This window comes from Nannobrachium achirus (assembly GCF_963921795.1).
Source record: "Nannobrachium achirus genome assembly, chromosome: 6".
Classification (NCBI taxonomy): Eukaryota; Metazoa; Chordata; class Actinopteri; order Myctophiformes; family Myctophidae; genus Nannobrachium; species Nannobrachium achirus.
The window spans coordinates 43,088,925-43,107,393 of NC_137815.1; the positions used below are offsets into that span (position 1 = coordinate 43,088,925).

General features: G+C 44.6%; 1 protein-coding gene across 1 annotated transcript in view; it reads left to right on the forward strand.

Moving 5' to 3' along the window:
* megf6b (multiple EGF-like-domains 6b) overlaps positions 1 to 18,469 on the forward strand; it is a gene marked incomplete at both ends in the record, with an annotated part of 93,255 nt that overhangs the window by 421 nt on the left and 74,365 nt on the right. Inside the window, 3 exons of the mRNA XM_080729007.1 lie at positions 1,591 to 1,725; positions 4,941 to 5,050; positions 16,227 to 16,331. Of these exons, the coding sequence (XP_080585133.1) occupies positions 1,591 to 1,725; positions 4,941 to 5,050; positions 16,227 to 16,331 (350 nt within the window). The remainder of the gene's footprint in view (positions 1 to 1,590; positions 1,726 to 4,940; positions 5,051 to 16,226; positions 16,332 to 18,469) is intronic.

Consider the following 18,469-nt stretch of genomic DNA (forward strand, 5'->3'; position numbering starts at 1 on the left):
CACCAGTGTCAAAGGCTGTATTTTACACATATCTCGCAGAGAGGCAGAAAGCCACAGTATGACAGGTCTAATAACGTGTAGAAAGATGGTGATGGAGGTCTGAACACCATACTCTGTATTGCCTCCCACACTATGACTGTACTGTAATTCCCATGATTATAGATGATGCTGCATTCCTATCTGTGTGACAAGGAACTGTCTTGTTTTAAACTTCTCAAAAGAGAAATGCCAGTCACATAATTGTAAAAAATAAGACAAAAAAAGTCAATTATAAACGAAGGGCTTCCAACAGTGTGTGAGGCGTTGTGTATTTCAGGCCATTGTCATTTCATTAAGCTATTGTAAGCCATGCTGGTTCCGTTTCTAAAAACAGGTCCACGTGCAGCTCTGTGATGATGAATGGTGATAGGCTATTTGTTTAGTGCATCAGCAGCGAGCGGTTGTACATGATCCTGTGGTTGGAGAAGGGAATCTCCGCATGACTGATTTAAACACCACTGTGTTGCATGCCAAAAACAGCAGATCTACAATCTGACAACGTATGGCATGGCATCATGGGTGAGCTTCAGCTTGCAGATTGCCTATGTTTGGCACGCGACACCACCGCACAATGGATTATAGATGAAGATTTAGATTTACACCTAGAGGGCCGTTCCACACTGTCTGCCCTTGGAGAGCAATATCCACAAGTCTGACGTATCAAGTTGCACATTGAGACCGTTTCAGTGCACTCCGAGCAATTCGGGGAATGGTGCGAAGACATCAATAGCACTCAGACTGCTTGTAAACCCAGACAGACTATTGTGTGCAGGAGGGGAAAGAATATAGCTGTAAAGCTTACCTTACTCCACCTAGGGTGAAAATGTAACCGTAGCTTCTCTTTCCTGATATAGAAACATGTACACAGTAGGCGGACATTGCCTGAAACCATGTCATTAGAGTATTCCCAGTTAAGATGTTATAAATCTTTGACGTGTGCAGTCTTGTAAATCATGCTATATCGTGATAACCAGTTGAATATGTTTTTCTGCAACAGATACTGCTTCATTACTTCCAGTGATTGAATTTCATGTGATTTTGTTTCACCTTCACACGCATCTACAAACTTTGAGGATTAGTTTTATTCTGCGGAGACGGTTTACTTTTCTGATTTGGAGTTAAACGGTAAATAAAATAAAGCCATCTTCCTCCCTTCATCTCTTTTACTGTAACATGTTTCAAGTGAACATTTTGCTTTGCGTTTTAACTGCAGGTAGTGTCTTGTGTGTTGCAGCTTAGTCCTCTGAAGAGTAGTGTGGTATGAGGAATTTCCCCCCTAAGTCCTTTAAAATCCCCAAAACAGACAGCATAAGCACCCTGACATTTTTCAACACGAGTAATGCCCCCACGGGCATTACACTGTAGAGAGGGCCCGAAAAACCAAAGTATCACGAAAGCCGTGTCCGTCTGTCTTCACCGAAACATGTCCTAGTAGCTACAACAACCCTCGTAAATTGTTAGAACACTATCTATCCATCTGTAAAACACAGTGGAACATTTTGACAACTTAAGTATTTTTTCTTTTTTTTTTTGCCACTTGTTTTCATCCAGGCCCAACGTGTGCGTCGAGAGGGAGGTGACGCTGGTCGCCCAGAGGCAACCCTGTGTGCAGGCCTTCACACGCATGGTCAAGGTGTGGAAGCAAGGCTGCCTGGGACAGGCATGGTGCATGGGTTATGAAAGGAGGTGAGTAATGCTCCCAAAACAATACCCTGTCTTTCTGTCTCTCTCCCCATCTATCATTTAGCCTTCCCACACCCACAGCATGTTTATTTACAGTAATAAGTCTGCTCCTGAACACTGCCGCTATCATCACCTCCTATACTGTGAGGTTTAAAGGAACACCTTTCACCTTTTTTTCAACTTTATCTCCATCAGTCCTCACTAACGCTCACTGTAGGATGCTAGCATGTCTGTCTGCTCGCTCTGCGTCTCAGCCGTTGGATGCTGATAAGGCTGGAAGATTTACCTGCTGATGACATCATTGGAAAGGGATTTCAAGCTAATATGATAATATATAAGATAAACCATTATCGATCCCTGGATGGAAACATTTAGCTGTCATAGCAGCAGCAGTGAGAATGAAACAAGGTGAGGTAGAGGTAAGAGTAGAGTCTAGAACCAAACCCAGGTAGGCTAAATAAGAATAACAATAATACAAGATTCAAATAAATCTGCTCTGGAGCTCCGAATGAGTGAACATATCAGATTATGAGTCTATCAATAAATATAAATGTACAGTGAATATACAATGAATATACATCTATCGCAATGGAATCTGCTGGAAATGACATCCTGCAACCTGGAATGTTAGCGTGCTGACATTAGGGCCATTATAGTTGTCAGTATGGTGATGCAGTGCTTTCTGTGCTTTTCCCCTCTTGGCCAATAGAACTTCATGATGCATTAGCATCCACAAGGAACAACAACAACCAGCGGCCTCTGGAGGTTGACATTGAAATGTTATGACATAACCAGTTGATTTTCACTTCCTTAGTAGTGTCATCTTATGTTAATCAGTTCACAAGTTTTGTGACAAATCCATTCATAAGTGCTTGAGAAATCCTACTAACCGACAGACAGACAGACAGACAGACAGACAGACAGACAGACAGACCGATCAACCAACCACCAGACAGAAATGGTACCAAATAGTTACCACTAGTGAGGAGTGAGGACCGATATACTGTATGGCGATAGGGTTGACTAAAGGCAGTGTTCCTTTAAATTCTGGCAAGCGTAGAAATGTATGGCTTTGAATGGAGAACATGGTGTTTTAACTTGTCTTTTAACTTTTCTACTTTCTACTAAGTTAAATACTTCCAAAGTTAAAACTTTAAAGTTTAAACACAGAGGACCCCCATCCTTCCCTGATATATAATATCCGAGACAATGATGTCTGTCTGGCTCCCTCACCTCCTCTTTTTCCTTCACTTATTCCTGTCTGTCTGTCTTTCGCACTCTTTCTCTTCCGTGTTCTGTAATCAAAAGCGTTTGGTCCTCTCATACAGGTAAGTGCAAGGTGTAGCCCTATTTCACCAGCATTACCAGCTACTTAACTCACAGGCGTCTCCAGGTTCCACATACCTTTAGAAGGAGAGTCCCAGTGCTAATCCCTTTGACTGTCCACGTGAGTCACTTCTCACTACACTACAAAATCCTCAGTTTTGGGCCTGTAAAGGCCCATTTTAACACTCAGGATTTTGAGTGTTTCTCTCTGTGCCACTCTTGCCCGCTTTCTCCTTATATTTACCACGGTACAAAGTCAAAGCTTGCTTTGAAGGCAGCCAAGGCCACAATTACTTGCCGTAAACAAACCGTTTTTTCCACCACGACGCCTAATGACTGTGGAGCAATGAGAGGGGTTCTAAAGTACAGGGATCTACACCATAGTCTGGAGTAGAGCCTGGTAGTCTCACACTTTGAAATAGTCGCTTAAAAGCCTGGGAAGATGTTTACTGATTATTATGCTGTATGTGACTTAAAAGGGTGGGAGAAGTTGGGGCGGATTATCTGTCAAGATTAGTTTTGTTTTCTTCATAATCCAAGAAACCACTTCTAGAAGCTTTAAACAGAATATAACTTACTTAACTGATTATGACACGTATGTGCAAACACACACACACACACACGCACGCACGCACGCACTCACGCACGCACGCACGCACGCACACACACACGCACGCGCACACACACACGATCACACACACACACACACACACACACACACACACACACACACACACACACACACGATCATACACATGCACACAAATACTCACACACACACACACACACACACACACACACACACACACACACACACACACACACATAGACATACTGTACTCATACACACACACTCACGTGCGTGCATGTCCAATTTACACACATAAAATGCTATATTTAGATCCACTGAACAAAATAATAATTTACACTTCAGATATTACAGGGGTTCTGTGTGGTTTAAGGACATTTAATGGCCTAAACATAGTTAAACCTCTGCTGCTATTACACAATGCACACACACACACTCACACACGCACGCACGCAGGCAGGCAGGCAGGCAGGCAGGCAGGCAGGCAGGCACGCACGCACGCACGCACGCACAGACACACACACACACACACACACACACACACACACACACTCACACACACACACACACACACACACACACACACACACACACACAGAAGAACTCCTGCCTACCTGTGTACTGTTTCTAAATCTATGTACAGTGTGTCTTATGTTTCATTAAAGGAATAAGCCCCAAACGGCTGTGGTTTACAGTGATTTAGACACTACGCTCTGCATCGTGCCTAACAACACTCCTTAGCTGTTCTAAAACCACTGCAAACAGACTCACATGGCCTATTGATTTTATAATTTATTGATGTTACTACATACACCTGGCAAGGTTTCATAAAATAAACACAGCAACACAAAATGCTGTAATTTATTGATATCAAGTAATCATTATTTTTCAATTTAGAGTAGCCAATTGTTTTAACCCATTTCTCTCCCCAATTTAGTCTTTAGATTTGAACCCCTTAACCTCCACAGTGGTGGGCAGGAGCAATGTAGCTAGTTCTTCAGTGACCTTTAGCAGAATGGCAACACACAGATGAATATGGTTCATCTTTCCTGTTTTTCCACACAAAATGGATAGAGAGAGAGTTCTTTCTCGGCACACCTTGTCTGGCCACACTGGTTGTTCCTATTTTGGACATACGATATAGGCGATAATAATACAAATTTAAAAAAAGCTTTAAAAAAGCTTAAAATATCTCTGTAGATTTCATGTATTCTTTTATGCCGTCATAACATACGTATGTAATTCAAATGTTTACATTATTGTGATTACAGAATTTAAATTGACATATTTGTTGTGATGACAGGACGGCGTACTACACTGCATACAGACAAGTCTACAGACAGGATTATCAAACGATCAACAAGTGCTGCCCTGGATGGTCTCAACTCAACGGGGAAGCCGGTTGCCTGTATCGTGAGTATCCTTTATATTTTGCCTTCAATCACCTTCTATCACTTAACAATAAAGATGTTGTTCTTTGGAAACCAATACATTATACAGATATACAATGTCTGTTTACGTGTAAAGGCAATCTGTGCCTGGGGCTTTTGTGTGACTCAAAGGGGGGTGGGGGTGTGGTTGGTTGATACTCGATAGGCTTGGCAGGAGGAAGGTCGCTTCAAACATCGGCTCACGCTGGGCACAGAACCCTGAGCGGAGTGGCTTTTAGGGAAAGGCCAAAAGGTCAAGAGGTGATGGTCCAACCGGGCTCCTCAGCAGCTGTTATCAGTCAGAGCCTTGTCCGCAGTACTTCATCTGTCGTCGCTAGAGATTCAGAAGTGGGGCGCTACACGAAAAGTCTGAGGTGTTGAATGTCGAATATCGCGCAACTGGCGAATTTAGCTCTCAAATCGGATTTGCGTGGCAATTCTGCGCAAAGCAATACGGATCTGAGATCCATGTTTAAGTGCTGAGTGACTTGGCTGGAGATTATCCCCCTTCTACGCTTGGCTCAGGTGCATTTGGCTGTGTAGCGCTCCTGTAGGGCTTTGCCTGTCTGGCAGTCACACAGGTTCTGTTTGGCTGGACAGGTACACTTCAAAGTCATTCTCACTGTCCAGTGTCCATTGTTGAATGTTGGCTCTCTAGTACTGTAGTTCTCAATGTTGGGTTCGGGGACCCCCGGCGGTCCTTGAGGGGATTCCAGAATGTTACCAGCTAAATGATTGATCTTCACCATAATTACATGTACAAGTAAATACATGTAGAGAATGTACAAGACTGGCTATTTTGTCATTTTGCTAGCCTCCTGCAGAGCCATATTGTTATGTTCTTAGAGTGTGGTCCCAGAGATACAAATCTTATCAAATGGGGGTCCATGGTGAATGAATATTATGTTAGGGTCTTTCAAATTAAAAAGGTTGAGAATCAATTCACTGCTCTAGTCATACCACTCACTGAGACGTAGTGTTACCATTTTCACACGACGGAAAATGACGTGTGAATATGGACCTGTAAGGTTCTGATCAATAATCTACTGTAGCTAAGGACCCTGGGGGTCCCTGGACCCCATGTTGAGAAGCAGTGTTGCAGAGGATCAAACACACATCATATTATTTGGTGCGCAGGCTTTTATTTGATACCAAAAACAATCACTGTTATCTTAGCGTGTAGAGACCACCAGCAGATAAACAAAAATCTGACAAACAAACAGAAAACTAAGAAGAATGTGAATCTATCCCACACAGCAGCTCTAATCCACAGCTCTGTTCGTGGTGATGGAGAGTTTGTGGTAACAGGAGATCGGAGGAGCTCCCGTGGGTCATAATGGGGGCTGCCAGCGGCTCATCTCTCTTTGGATTGGCTTAGCTTCACCCCTTTGAGACCAGGCAGCCCCCCTTTGATGGGATTTTACAGCCAGTGAGCCACATAGCCTGCATACCTAGACAGCACCCTTGGCAAAGCCCTCCTGTAAACAGCTTGGACAACACTGTCCTCAAGAAAAGCCGCTACTTCCTCAGACTTGGACCACCCCATGCGCGATGGTGCCCAGCTTTTCACGCCCCCCTCCCAAGCCCCGGCACAGGTACTCTCTGCGGGGCGAATGGCAAGTCGCTGGGGAGTGGGAGATGATCCCCTGGATGTGCCTTTCATCAGGGTCTCATTATGGGGTTCATGCCGTCCTCAAAGCACTCTTTGTCTTCGGAGAGAAGGTTACAGTATTAAATTATGCAGGGGAGCATTAGGCTGTCTGCTCTGTGCCGGGGCCTGGTTTGTTTTAAAGCGCACACAAAGAAATGTCTTAACAGGCATTCCGCAGCGCTGGCCAGTGTCTCCCCCTCACCGCTATAACCGTGATTTTTACTTTGTTGTACGACAGTGTCATGCATTGAAAACGGCAGATCAACAAGCTCACAACGCGTCACATCTGCGACGCGTTGTGAGCTTATAGATTGGCTATTTTCGGCGTGCAACACTTGCGTACGGCCGAGCACAAATCAGGCACAGGTTTTTTGTTTCTCTATTCGCGTGACAATGTCAGCTCTTTTCGACGCGAGGCAGGGGCTTTTATCTTGGTAACTGAAGACGTAGCAGCACTTTGAGATGGGACAAACTAATCACCCTTTTCTCTGAACCATTGAACCAGGATAAAAGGAAGCTCACACCACAATCCTCCCTCTCCCTCTGCTGAGCACTTATCTGTGTGCTATCTGCAGTGTAACTCCTTCAGCCACCTTGACCGTGTTTTCAACAGTGCACGTTGCATGCAAAGGGAAAAGGTCTGTTTTGTAGGGGGTAAAGTGTTGGAGCTTTAGCAAATCCTTGGAAAATCTAAAAGAGCGCCTTGTGTTAAGAGTGATTTAGTGCCTAGCACCTGTGGGGTCTCTCTCCCTCTCCCTCTCTCTCTCTCTCTCTCTCTCTCTCTCTCTCTCACTCTCTCTCTCTCTCTCTCTCTCTCTCTCTCTCTCTCTCTCTCTTTTTCTCTCCCTGTGTCTGGGGAAGAACTAAGACGCTCAAAACAACACCTTGGTGGTAATCTAGTAAATAACTATGGGATCTTGATGCAGTATGCAGACTCTGTTTTTCAAATGTAGTATGTGCTGTCCAAAACCCGGGGTCTTTCAGATGTACATGCTTTGTAGACTTTTAATGTGTGTGTGCCGTAAGCTATAAGCTAATTATAATTAGGCTAACTAGATGTGTACATCAAATCCCATTTATAGAAAGAGTTTGCAGGGTAGAGCAAACATCTCAGTGTATATACCCCCACCCCCCCTCTCCCTCTTAATGTTTTAAATTCAAAGGGGCTTTATTGGCATGAGAATGTTTACATTGCCAAAGCAAAACCGGAACAAAACTGGGAATACAGAGGGCATTCCTGTGTAAACCGTGCAGGGATACACACAATGATTAGTAGTCCTTAAGTTGGTTGAATTCCATTAGACATCTTTCTCCTGTCACAACAGCTCACAACTCTTGCTGCGATGTTGCACATTGTTGTACTTCACCCAAGAGATATGTGAGTTTTTTTGTCATTTGTCATGTTTTCAAACTCTCCTTGGGTGATTGTAATTAGTGTATGTGTCTCTGATGTCTTGGTACAGTGGACAAGTGGTTAGGAAGTGTAGCTCAGTTTCTACCTCATTTTATGACGTGTGAGCAGTGGGTTCACACAGTCTTCTCTTTGGGGCCATGTCAGTCTGCCTATGAGACTGTGTTCACCGAGTCTGTACATGGTCACGTTTTCCTTTGGTATACTGCCACTGTGTATTCTCTGTTTAGAGCTAAATAGCAATCAATTTTGCTCTGGTTTTGGGTAAATCTTTTTTTTTTTCTTTTTTCTTATAATTTGGTTTGGTCCCATTCGCTTTCAGTCTGGTGGTTGTACACTCTCTCTGTTACCTTTAAATATTCTATTTTCTGTCTTCTCTAACCCTTAGCTCAACTGAACCCCCCCTCTCCCCATGCATTGTGGATTCTTGGATTCTCTCTTTCTAGCCACAATTGTTGTTTTATCCAACATTCTTTTGCTTGGTGAAAGTAGTTGCATGTTTGAGAGAGAATGCCAGAAATATCTGGTTATTGTCACAACATGTTCCATTCTTTTATACCATTCTCTGCTGGTTTTCCTTTTCTCCCTGTTTGTCCTCATCCAAATATGAAAATAAAGCATATCTTCAGTCATATTAAAGGATGTTGGGGCCCCGCGACTTTGGAATCTTCACAATATGATTAAGATGAACAAAGAACGTGGAGGCAAAAGAATTTCTTTTGACAATTCTATGTAGGAATCCCAGTGTTCTCGGCAAGATACCAGTCTATTCAAATGCTTGAAAAAACAATGAACAAAGGAGCCTTTTAAAATAAATCTCGAAGTCAGTTAGCAGACAAACAAGGAAGTAAATGCATTGAAAAAGCCCTGAAGTGCCTTTGAGGTGAACCATTGAAACTGGCTACTTAAACCCTTTTTTGAAAGGAGTCCAATTGGCTTGATGACGATCTGATTCTCCAGAGAGCGTAGATGCTCTTGACTTTAGTGATGGCACTCAGAGGGACTTCCTCTACTTAAGCATTCTGTCTAGCGCTCACTCAACAAGCACAACCTGACCCTCAGCAAGTGGATGAGAATAGGTGGGGATAGTCACGAGTGGAAGCAGGCAGTTACGTTGATTGACGGCAACAATAAGCTTTGAGGCAGCGGGCTGAGGAAACGAGACAATGGCTTCTCCAGTTTTTGCGCCCTCGTTAAAACACTGAATAGGAACTTGGGCCCCTTTTGTGGAGGGACCAGGCCGGAGAACGTCGTCCTGGTGGAGAAGAGGAAACTGCTCGTCCGTCCATGGGTGGTCTCTGTGTGAGTGAGTGTGTGTGCGTGTGTGTGTGTGTGTGTGTGTGTGTGTGTGTGTGTGTGAGTGTGTGTGTGTGTGTGTGTGTGTGTGTGTGTGTGTGTGTGTGTGTGTGTGTGTGTGTGTGCGCGCGTGTGCGTGTGCGTGTGTGAATGAGTGCATGGAGAACCATCAGACGACTATGTCAGTGGTCATGGGGACTGCACAGTGCATTGTTGAAGTAGGCGCGCTCACGCACGCACGCACGCACGCACCCACGCGCGCACACGCACACACACACACACACACACACACACACACACACACACACACACACACACACACATACACACACACACACACACACACACACTCTCTCTGTCCCAGCATGACATATGACACCAATATCAACAAATGTAACTGGGTTTGTTTGTTCTGTTTCATTCATAACAATATTCCCAAATATTGCCTTGAGTTAATTAAATGTTGCCGCTGAACGCCAACGAGTAACATTGAAACTGACAGGGAGGAATGGATGGTAAGTCAAGTCTTGGTCTGCTGACTTCCTTGTTAGTCAGAGAGACATACGTATAATTATCTTGTCTGATCCACGTCTCTGGGACGTTTGAAGGCCCAAGTGAGGAGGTGTATCTGGGCCTGAGCTCACCTCCACCCATGGGAGGTCAGGGCAGGTTATCTACACCCAGTCCACTCTCTGTGACGGGAGTGACATTCTTATTCATCCGCTCCTAATACCAGGCTCCCACCCCTCTCTTTTTGCTACAACATTCAAGTGTTAAGTTAACTCAGAAAGTGTACGAATGTAGACCTCACACTCTCAGTCAATGGTGTAAAGTAACTAAGTATATTTACTTAGGCTAAGTAATTTACTTAAAATGTTGAGATATTTGTGCTTTACTTGAGTGTTTCCAATTTCCAATACTTTTACTTCTACTCCACTACATCTCGGAACCAAATATTGTACTTTTACCCCACTACATTTATTTGAACATTTTAGTAACTAGTATACTTTGCAGATATAAAATATAATACTATAAAACATACATAAACAACTTTAGACCTATTTTATACTGTGGCTCTGGCGGTGCGTTATGAGCTTGTAGATCGGATATTTTCAAACATTTTGTACTTTTACTTTTACTCAAGTACATTTTGAATTCCGGACTTTGACTTGTAAGGGTGCCCTCACACCAAAATACCTATGAGAGTGGAATCCGCGTTCCGCCAATGCATTTCAATGAGAAGGGAGCGTTTTTTGCAGAAATCCTCTGCTGGCATGAAACCGCTTCACTCATTGAAATGCATTGGCGGAAGGCGGATTCCACTCTCATAGGTACTTTGGTGTGAGGGCACCCTAACAGAGTATTTCTACATTGCTGTATTGATACTTTTACTTAAGTAAAATATGTGAGTACTTTTTCCACCACTGCTCTCAGTAAAACTGTAACGCTCAGGAATTTGGAGTGGAAACATGTAACACGTCCCTCCAGGAGATTTATTTCTCTCACAAATGAATCTCCGTATATAATGTGTACCCTAGGCCTAGAGACGAATGATTCATGGCACGGCAGAATGCTCAGCAAATATTCTTCTAATTGCTAGCTGTTAAATGTATGTTTGGGGGGGCTTTTAACTAGAGCATGATTGTTCTTCCTTTGTTTGCTGGGTTGTGTTTATTGTGTCCCTTTGGCATCATTACTCAGTAAAATCCTCATGTGTCGTTTTATCAATTTGTACAAATTTTATTTCTGTCCACCGTCCAAATTAACACAGGATTTTACAGTGTGTTGAATGGTATTCAGAGAACTGTCGAGGGCCATCTGACATAGCTTGCCCCTGGTGTGCCCTTTTTTCCCCCTTCTTCTTCTTTTTACTTTTTTCCTCCACAAGAACGCTTTGAAATGACACATCCCTGCGCACAGCAAACCATGATTTGTAGACCCAAAATAGGGCATCGGGGCTCTGTGCATACCAATTACTGTACGGCACCAAGCGGGGTCCACGCCGCACAGGGCTTTTGTGTCTGCGAATTACCGCTAAATGCCTGGTCTCCCTCTGTGTCTCGTTCTGGGGGTCAAACAGATAGACGGAGCCTAAACAAACACAGGAATTTAGAAAGGCCAAAGCCTCTCCTTGTCCTTTTAGGGGTCCGAGCCGGTGGCACCTGCTCGTCGGACTCCAGCGGTCGGCGTGAGTCTTTGACCCCTAGGGGTGTCTTTGCTGCCTGGTTCTTTGTGGGAGCTGCTAATCCTCTCAGACACGGTGTCTTTGGAGTAGAGTGGAGGCAATCACAGAGACACATGAGAGTGAGTCTTGTGCTGTTCGCCACGCTGCACGGCACATTAAGGAATCATTTCAGGGGGAGATTAAGTGGTGTGAGGGGCACTGGATCGGGGCAGGCCAAAAAATGCCCTGGTTCGCAGCCAACAAGCCCTATTGGAGGAGGGAGTGGACATTCCCCATACTCTGTATAGAAGAGACAGTGAGAGGAATTCGAATCTCTATTTCAGTGATTCTCAACCTTTGCTTTGATATGCATTAGGGCACAGACACACATTTTATAAAATGTTTATTTGGGAGTCGGGACCTCCATTTACAATGGTAGTAGATTTCTCAGTGTTAGACAGTCTACACATACACAGTACACACATCCAAATTGTACAGTACACTCGGAGTTAGAGACCTGTAATGGTCTATTTTGTTTCCTAACTATCAATCATTTAGCTGGGAATTCCTTCAAAGACCATTGGTAGTCCTCACTTTGTGACCCAGTTGTTTTATTTTCTTGCAGGCGATTTACGTAAGGGAGTAGTTCACCCCCAAAATGACATTTTTTCTATTGATTAGGCCTACTCACACCATGGAGACTTGAGTTCAATAATATTTATGGGTTTATGTCGCATTCCTAAGAAAAAAAAAGTAAAACAGCAAATCTACCCACATTGATTCCGGAGGGAGACCCAATTGCATTTGGGTCCCCATCCGGAATCAATGGTGGTACATTTATTGTAATCAAATTATTGTCTTAGGCATGCGACAAAAAACAAAAAATATAATTGAACTCAAGTCTCAATGGCTTGAGTAATCAATAGAAAAAAGGTCATTTTGGGGTGAACTACTCCTTTAACAAACTTCATTTCATTCCACTGAAGTAGCATTTCTGTGATGCTCTTTCACAGCTGACAATGAAATTATATCATTGTCTTGATGATTTCAGACTCAGAGAGAGATTAAATCAAGCAATTAAATCTGACATCTGAGTAAAAGTCTGGGTTTCCGAGGCTAACATCTGAGTAATGTCTTCTTGCACATCCATCATCTGTAAAGCCATATATTTGCTCTCAGCACATTAACATTTCACCACCATAGCTAATGGCAGAAGTAGGGATAGTTATGTTATGTGGTACTACTGTGGTGCATATTGGAGCTACTGTCGCCACAGAATGGGAGGAACTGGAAGTCATCATGGGGGAGATTACAGCAGTCATGATCTGTCCTTCCTTCCTGTTGCGGTACCATTTCACCGGCGTCACAGAGACGAGACGAGGAAAAATGCTGAATATGCTACATACTGTAGAGAGAGCTGGTTTAGTGACACAGTGTTTGATCTGTGTTAGTTTGATATCGTCGTTGTCGGGTGAAAACCTTGTATCTCCAAAACCATTTCGTTTAGCATTTTTCATTAAAAAAATGATTTAAACTAGTGAAAACAGCCGATCTTTGTGCGACGGCCTTGTACGATGAAGCAGGGCTTTACTTTGCCGAAAAAAACATAAACATTTGAAACTTGGAGATACGAGGTTTCTGCCCGACAGTGTCGATATGGTGGTTTGTGTGTGTGTGTGTGTGCGTGCGTGTGCGTGTGCGTGTGCGTGTGCGTGTGCGTGTGTGTGTGTGTGTGTGTGTGTGTGTGTGTGTGTAAGTGGTGGAACTGCTGAGCAGGTGTGTGAGGAGGATGCATGTATGGGGCCCAACACTGAGGGTTGACAGGCGGATGTTTAGGCTGTGCCTCTCTCTCTGCTGACAGACCCTGGCATGTCACTGCTGATTAGAGAGGCTACTTTTCATGTCCATCTCCTCCGTCTGGAAAATGTCACCTTATTCCCCCTCATTGATGACAAGGTCCAAACCAGAGACAGATCTGAGTCATGTCTTTTAGAGTGAGTAGTTAAGAGCAGTATTGTAAAAAATATATCTTTCCCAAACAGAAACCAGTAAGACTCCCTAATCCGGAGATAAGCGACCATCAGGAGCAGTGTCCATTAATGTTATCTGCAAAAAGCAACCTCATGGTGGCGCTAGAAGAGGGGAATGTGAGAAATAAGGGGCAGAGGTTGTGGTTTGCCAGCCAAGGAGTGTGTGTGCAAAGTTTGGCATGGGGGCAACGGTGCCGGAGATAAGAGTAGGGCCAAAAGTGTGACGTGACGGACAGACGGAGGGACTGACGGAGTGACAGCCGGTGGAGGTTTTCATAGTAACTTGCGACCTGACGGTCACAATAACATGAACTCATGTAAAACAAGTTAAACAATTAAAAAAAAACTAGACTGCAATCTGTCGAGGTGCCAACTTGCGCCTTTAGAGTGCTTAAGAGGGTGATGATAACTGTCTGTGGGGATTTGGCACAAGTTGGCATTTACAGTATATCAGGTTGCACTTGTTGGTGGTGACGTCACCGAGAACGCTACTCTATCATTGGCTAAAGGCCCTACTTTGTACTGTGAGCCACATACCCACCCACATACAGACAACACTCATCACGCTACTTGCGTAAAAAAGAGACGTGGGAAAAGAAAGCCTTCGTTTTCTGTTGCCTTATTCTGTAGTTGAAGATAAGCTAAACTGACAGCTCTTGCTTTCTGATCATGTTCATATCAACAGGGTGATATCAGTATAGTCTGTGTATGGTAAAAGAATGCCACCGAAACCACCTGGAAATGGAATGATGATCAGAAAGACTCCGGGATTAGATGAGCAGCTGCTAATCTGGCAACGGTTCCCCCCATTAAACTGGCTTTGGACGGCAGGGTATGTAATCACTTGGACAGGGATTGATGCTTACATTCCTCTTGTGATTAGATGGGCCCTTGCGGCTCCTCTGCCAGCCAGCCAGTGTGTACATGTTGCCAGTAGGGAAGAGCAGTCGCAGACATCAATCCTCTGCCATCAACGCTAAGTACTGTACTCTGCTCACCAGAGCCCAAACGACAGGCCTGGATTACATGGCTGGATATTACTCCGCAGAGTTATTAGAATCACACACATCACACAAGCAAGCATAAAGATGGACTTTAGCGAGCATGACTTCAGACTCACCTCTTCAGACTCCACCTTAGCCCGTAGCACTTGCCTTAGCCTCAATGACCTTGCAGCCGGGCTTATGCAAAGGCTAAAATGAAATTTAGATAGCATGTTATGTAGACAGATGCGCATCCTATAGTGTGTAGAGTTTCAATGTACAGACAGAGTATAGATTTGTCGGTTATTCTACCTTTAGACTGATGATAGGTTCTTATCTATGATCCTAGATTACTATTTCTATGCATTTGTCGTTGCTTATTGTAAATTGCTCTGGATTAAGAGCGTCTGCTAAATGCCAAAATTGTAAATTGCATGTGCGTACAGCCGTACACACGCACGCAGGCACGCACGCAGGCACGCACGCACACACACACACACACACACACACACACACACACACACACACACACACACCTAAAGGTGAAGGAGTGATTTATGCAACTGCAATTTTTGTGTGAGTGTAATGGAATGTGATGCTGCACCACTGAGGCAGATTCTCGTGTGAGCTTCCTTGTGGATCGTACAGCTTGTTTATTGTAAAATTCAAGGAATCCTGGATTCCTTGAATTTCACATGTCTTAACGAGAGATAGCAGGTTGACCTAGGCGGGGGGATTCAAGCAGATATGGCCACTGGGCTCTCAGAGATGGATTAGCACAGTCGCCCCGTGGCTCTCTGACCTAGCAACCCCACAACTCACACAAACACATCATTAAGGCCGCTATTTCTGACAACAATTAACTGGCTCAATTAATAAAGGGAACACGCGTACAGACTCGTGGGGGGATGTGGATCACTTTGGTGGTCGGTCCTCCTCAGTGGAAGTACGTCCTCTTCCCACCACTCAGGTTAAACCATAACATTAGTTTTCCCATAAATATTAAGGCTGGGGAATTAGTTCACTTGGCTGAATGCCTGACACCTACTTTCCCCGGCTTAAAATGAGCCAACTGGCTGGGAGGGGAGCCCTCTTTAGCTGGGTTTGTGTGACCTAAGGAGCATCAGCATCGCTCTTCAGCTAGGTGTTAACAGGCCGATGATATAGTATTGAGTGTGCGATAAAAGGTGGTCAGAGTGTCTCACACCGCAGATGTTAATGTTTCGTGACAACTTCCAGGTGTCTATTGCCCCGTTTTCACTGAGTCAAACTTCTGGAAGTTTTTTCCAAAATGACGGCAATTTTGAATTTCACGCCATGTGAAAACGGCCACTTATTTTGTGTTCCGGAAGTTTTGGAGTCTGATATTTGATGGCAAAATACCTAGTAATTTTTGCTGAAAGTACCGGGATAATACAATTTTCCCCACAGTGAAAACGGCATACCGTGATTTTTACTTTTTTCGGACAAGCAGGTGCATGCAAGGAGCCAATATTAACAGTTAAAGCATTGTATTTGGGATTGAAAGCTTCAGAATCCATATTGCATTTGAATGTTATGTTTCACTCACACATTCTTTTTTTCCCCTCTCTCTCTCTGTTTCCATCACCGTGCCCGTGTGCAGCACTGTGCAGCTATGGCGTATGCTTCAATGGGGGCCAGTGTCGCGCGGGATCCACCCAGCTTTGTGACTGTCCTGCTGGATTCAATGGGCCCAGCTGCCAGTATGGTGAGTAGGTGGATTTATTAGTGGTCCAATCATTTCCCTCTCTCTCTTTTCCATCCACTTCATGTTATTCCCTGGCGGTCTGTGTTTTTCCTGACTTCTCCTGACTGCTCTCCGGTAACTTTTGTCTTTATCTGTATTGTTATCCAATTGAATTGAGTTTCATTTTTGGCCAGTAAAAGCACTTAACAGGTAGTTTGGAGGATAGATAAATACATGTATGTAACATGAAAGCTCTCTTGACACTTGATGAATTAATTGGAACTGATAACAGGCTGCCATTTCATTAAAAACACATTATTTGCTATTTATGTGGGCCAATGTTTTGGCACAATTTCTGCCAAATCCCCAAGCCTCAATCGACTCCCCCTCAGTGATCACATTTCCTTTCCGCTAAATGAACGGGAATCTCTTCACATCTCAAAAGTTGGCTCCTTCGCCACCAGTCCAAGAATTTTATCAGCAGCCTATTGTGGAAGTTGAGCTGTTGAAACAAAACAGCGGAGGATGTTGTTGTTTTTCTGATAGCGCCACACGACAGGAAATTCCTCCTTGTGCTTGCTTTTCGCCAGAGTTCACTGTCCATCCTTTGGTCATGGCCCCTGTGCAGACACCATGAAACCATGGGCCATCAGCGCCCGCTCATCCAAGTTCAAAGCTACAGGAACCGCTGTACAGTGGAGCAGCACTGTTTTCCAAATACTGGGTTGGGACCCATTTGTGGGTCACAGACACATTTTTAATGGGTCTCTTAATTTTTTTGTTTCCTACATTAAGGTTTTAATTATTGTCTCCACCAGCCGAAGGCTGAGGGAGAGTATGTTTTCCCCTCCGTCCGTCCGTCCGTCCGTCCGTCCGTCCGTCCGTCCGTGCGTGCGTCCGTGCGTCCTCGCAGTTTGTGAGCAGCTAATCTCAGTCACCGTTGGCCCGATCGCTGCCAAACTGAGCACACACACTCCCTGGATGCCAATCTAGAACCTCTGCCCCACATTTTTCAAATCAGCCTCATGGTGGCGCTATAACAGGCCGATTTGTGTGGCCTGGCTGTTACCAGCTAATCTCCGGCGCCGTTGGCCCGATCGCTGCCAAACTGAGCACACACACTCCCTGGATGCTAATTCAGAACCTCTGCCCCACATTTTTTAAATCAGCCTCATGGTGGCGCTATAACAGGCCGATTTGTGTGGCCTGGTGGAGACCTGTGCTCGGAAGAGCACTGCTTCTAGTTATTATTGTCTCCACCAGCCGAAGGCTGAGGGAGAGTATGTTTTCCCCTCCGTCCGTCCGTCCGTCCGTGCGTGCGTCCGTCCGTCCGTGCGTGCGTCCGTGCGTCCTCGCAGTTTGTGAGCAGCTAATCTCAGTCACCGTTGGCCCGATCGCTGCCAAACTGAGCACACACACTCCCTGGATGCCAATCTAGAACCTCTGCCCCACATTTTTCAAATCAGCCTCATGGTGGCGCTATAACAGGCCGATTTGTGTGGCCTGGTTGTTACCAGCTAATCTCCGGCGCCGTTGGCCCGATCGCTGCCAAACTGAGCACACACACTCCCTGGATGCTAATTCAGAACCTCTGCCCCACATTTTTTAAATCAGCCTCATGGTGGCGCTATAACAGGCCGATTTGTGTGGCCTGGTGGAGACCTGTGCTCGGAAGAGCACTGCTTCTAGTTCAAAATATTTTCAAAAAACATTCCCAATTTTTTTTCAGTGCATTCAGTAATTTCATGAAGAAATCAAAGAAAGATTAAAGAAATTCCCTAAATGAGAAAACAAATGTTTAAGAAGTAGTGAAAAAAGCCGATCTACAAGCTTACAACGCGGCACGAAGCGACGCGTTGTCAGCTTGTAGATCTACTGTTTTCACTTGTTTGAGTCCCGGGCAAACGTCTAATCTCTCTTTTGGGTCACAAGCTAAAAAGTTTGGGAAACAGTGTACTGCAGCCTGACCTGGTTTAGCCCAATCTGGCCTGGAACCAGGACCCATCCAGCTCTGTTCCAGAATGCCAACTCCAACATCAGACGAAGATGGTTATCGTGTAGGTCTCTGTGGGGTTGGAGGTAGCCATGTGTTAACCCCAGCACCACAGTACAGACACTTATCTCTGGCCTGGTTATTATAGCACCGCTCATCATGCTCA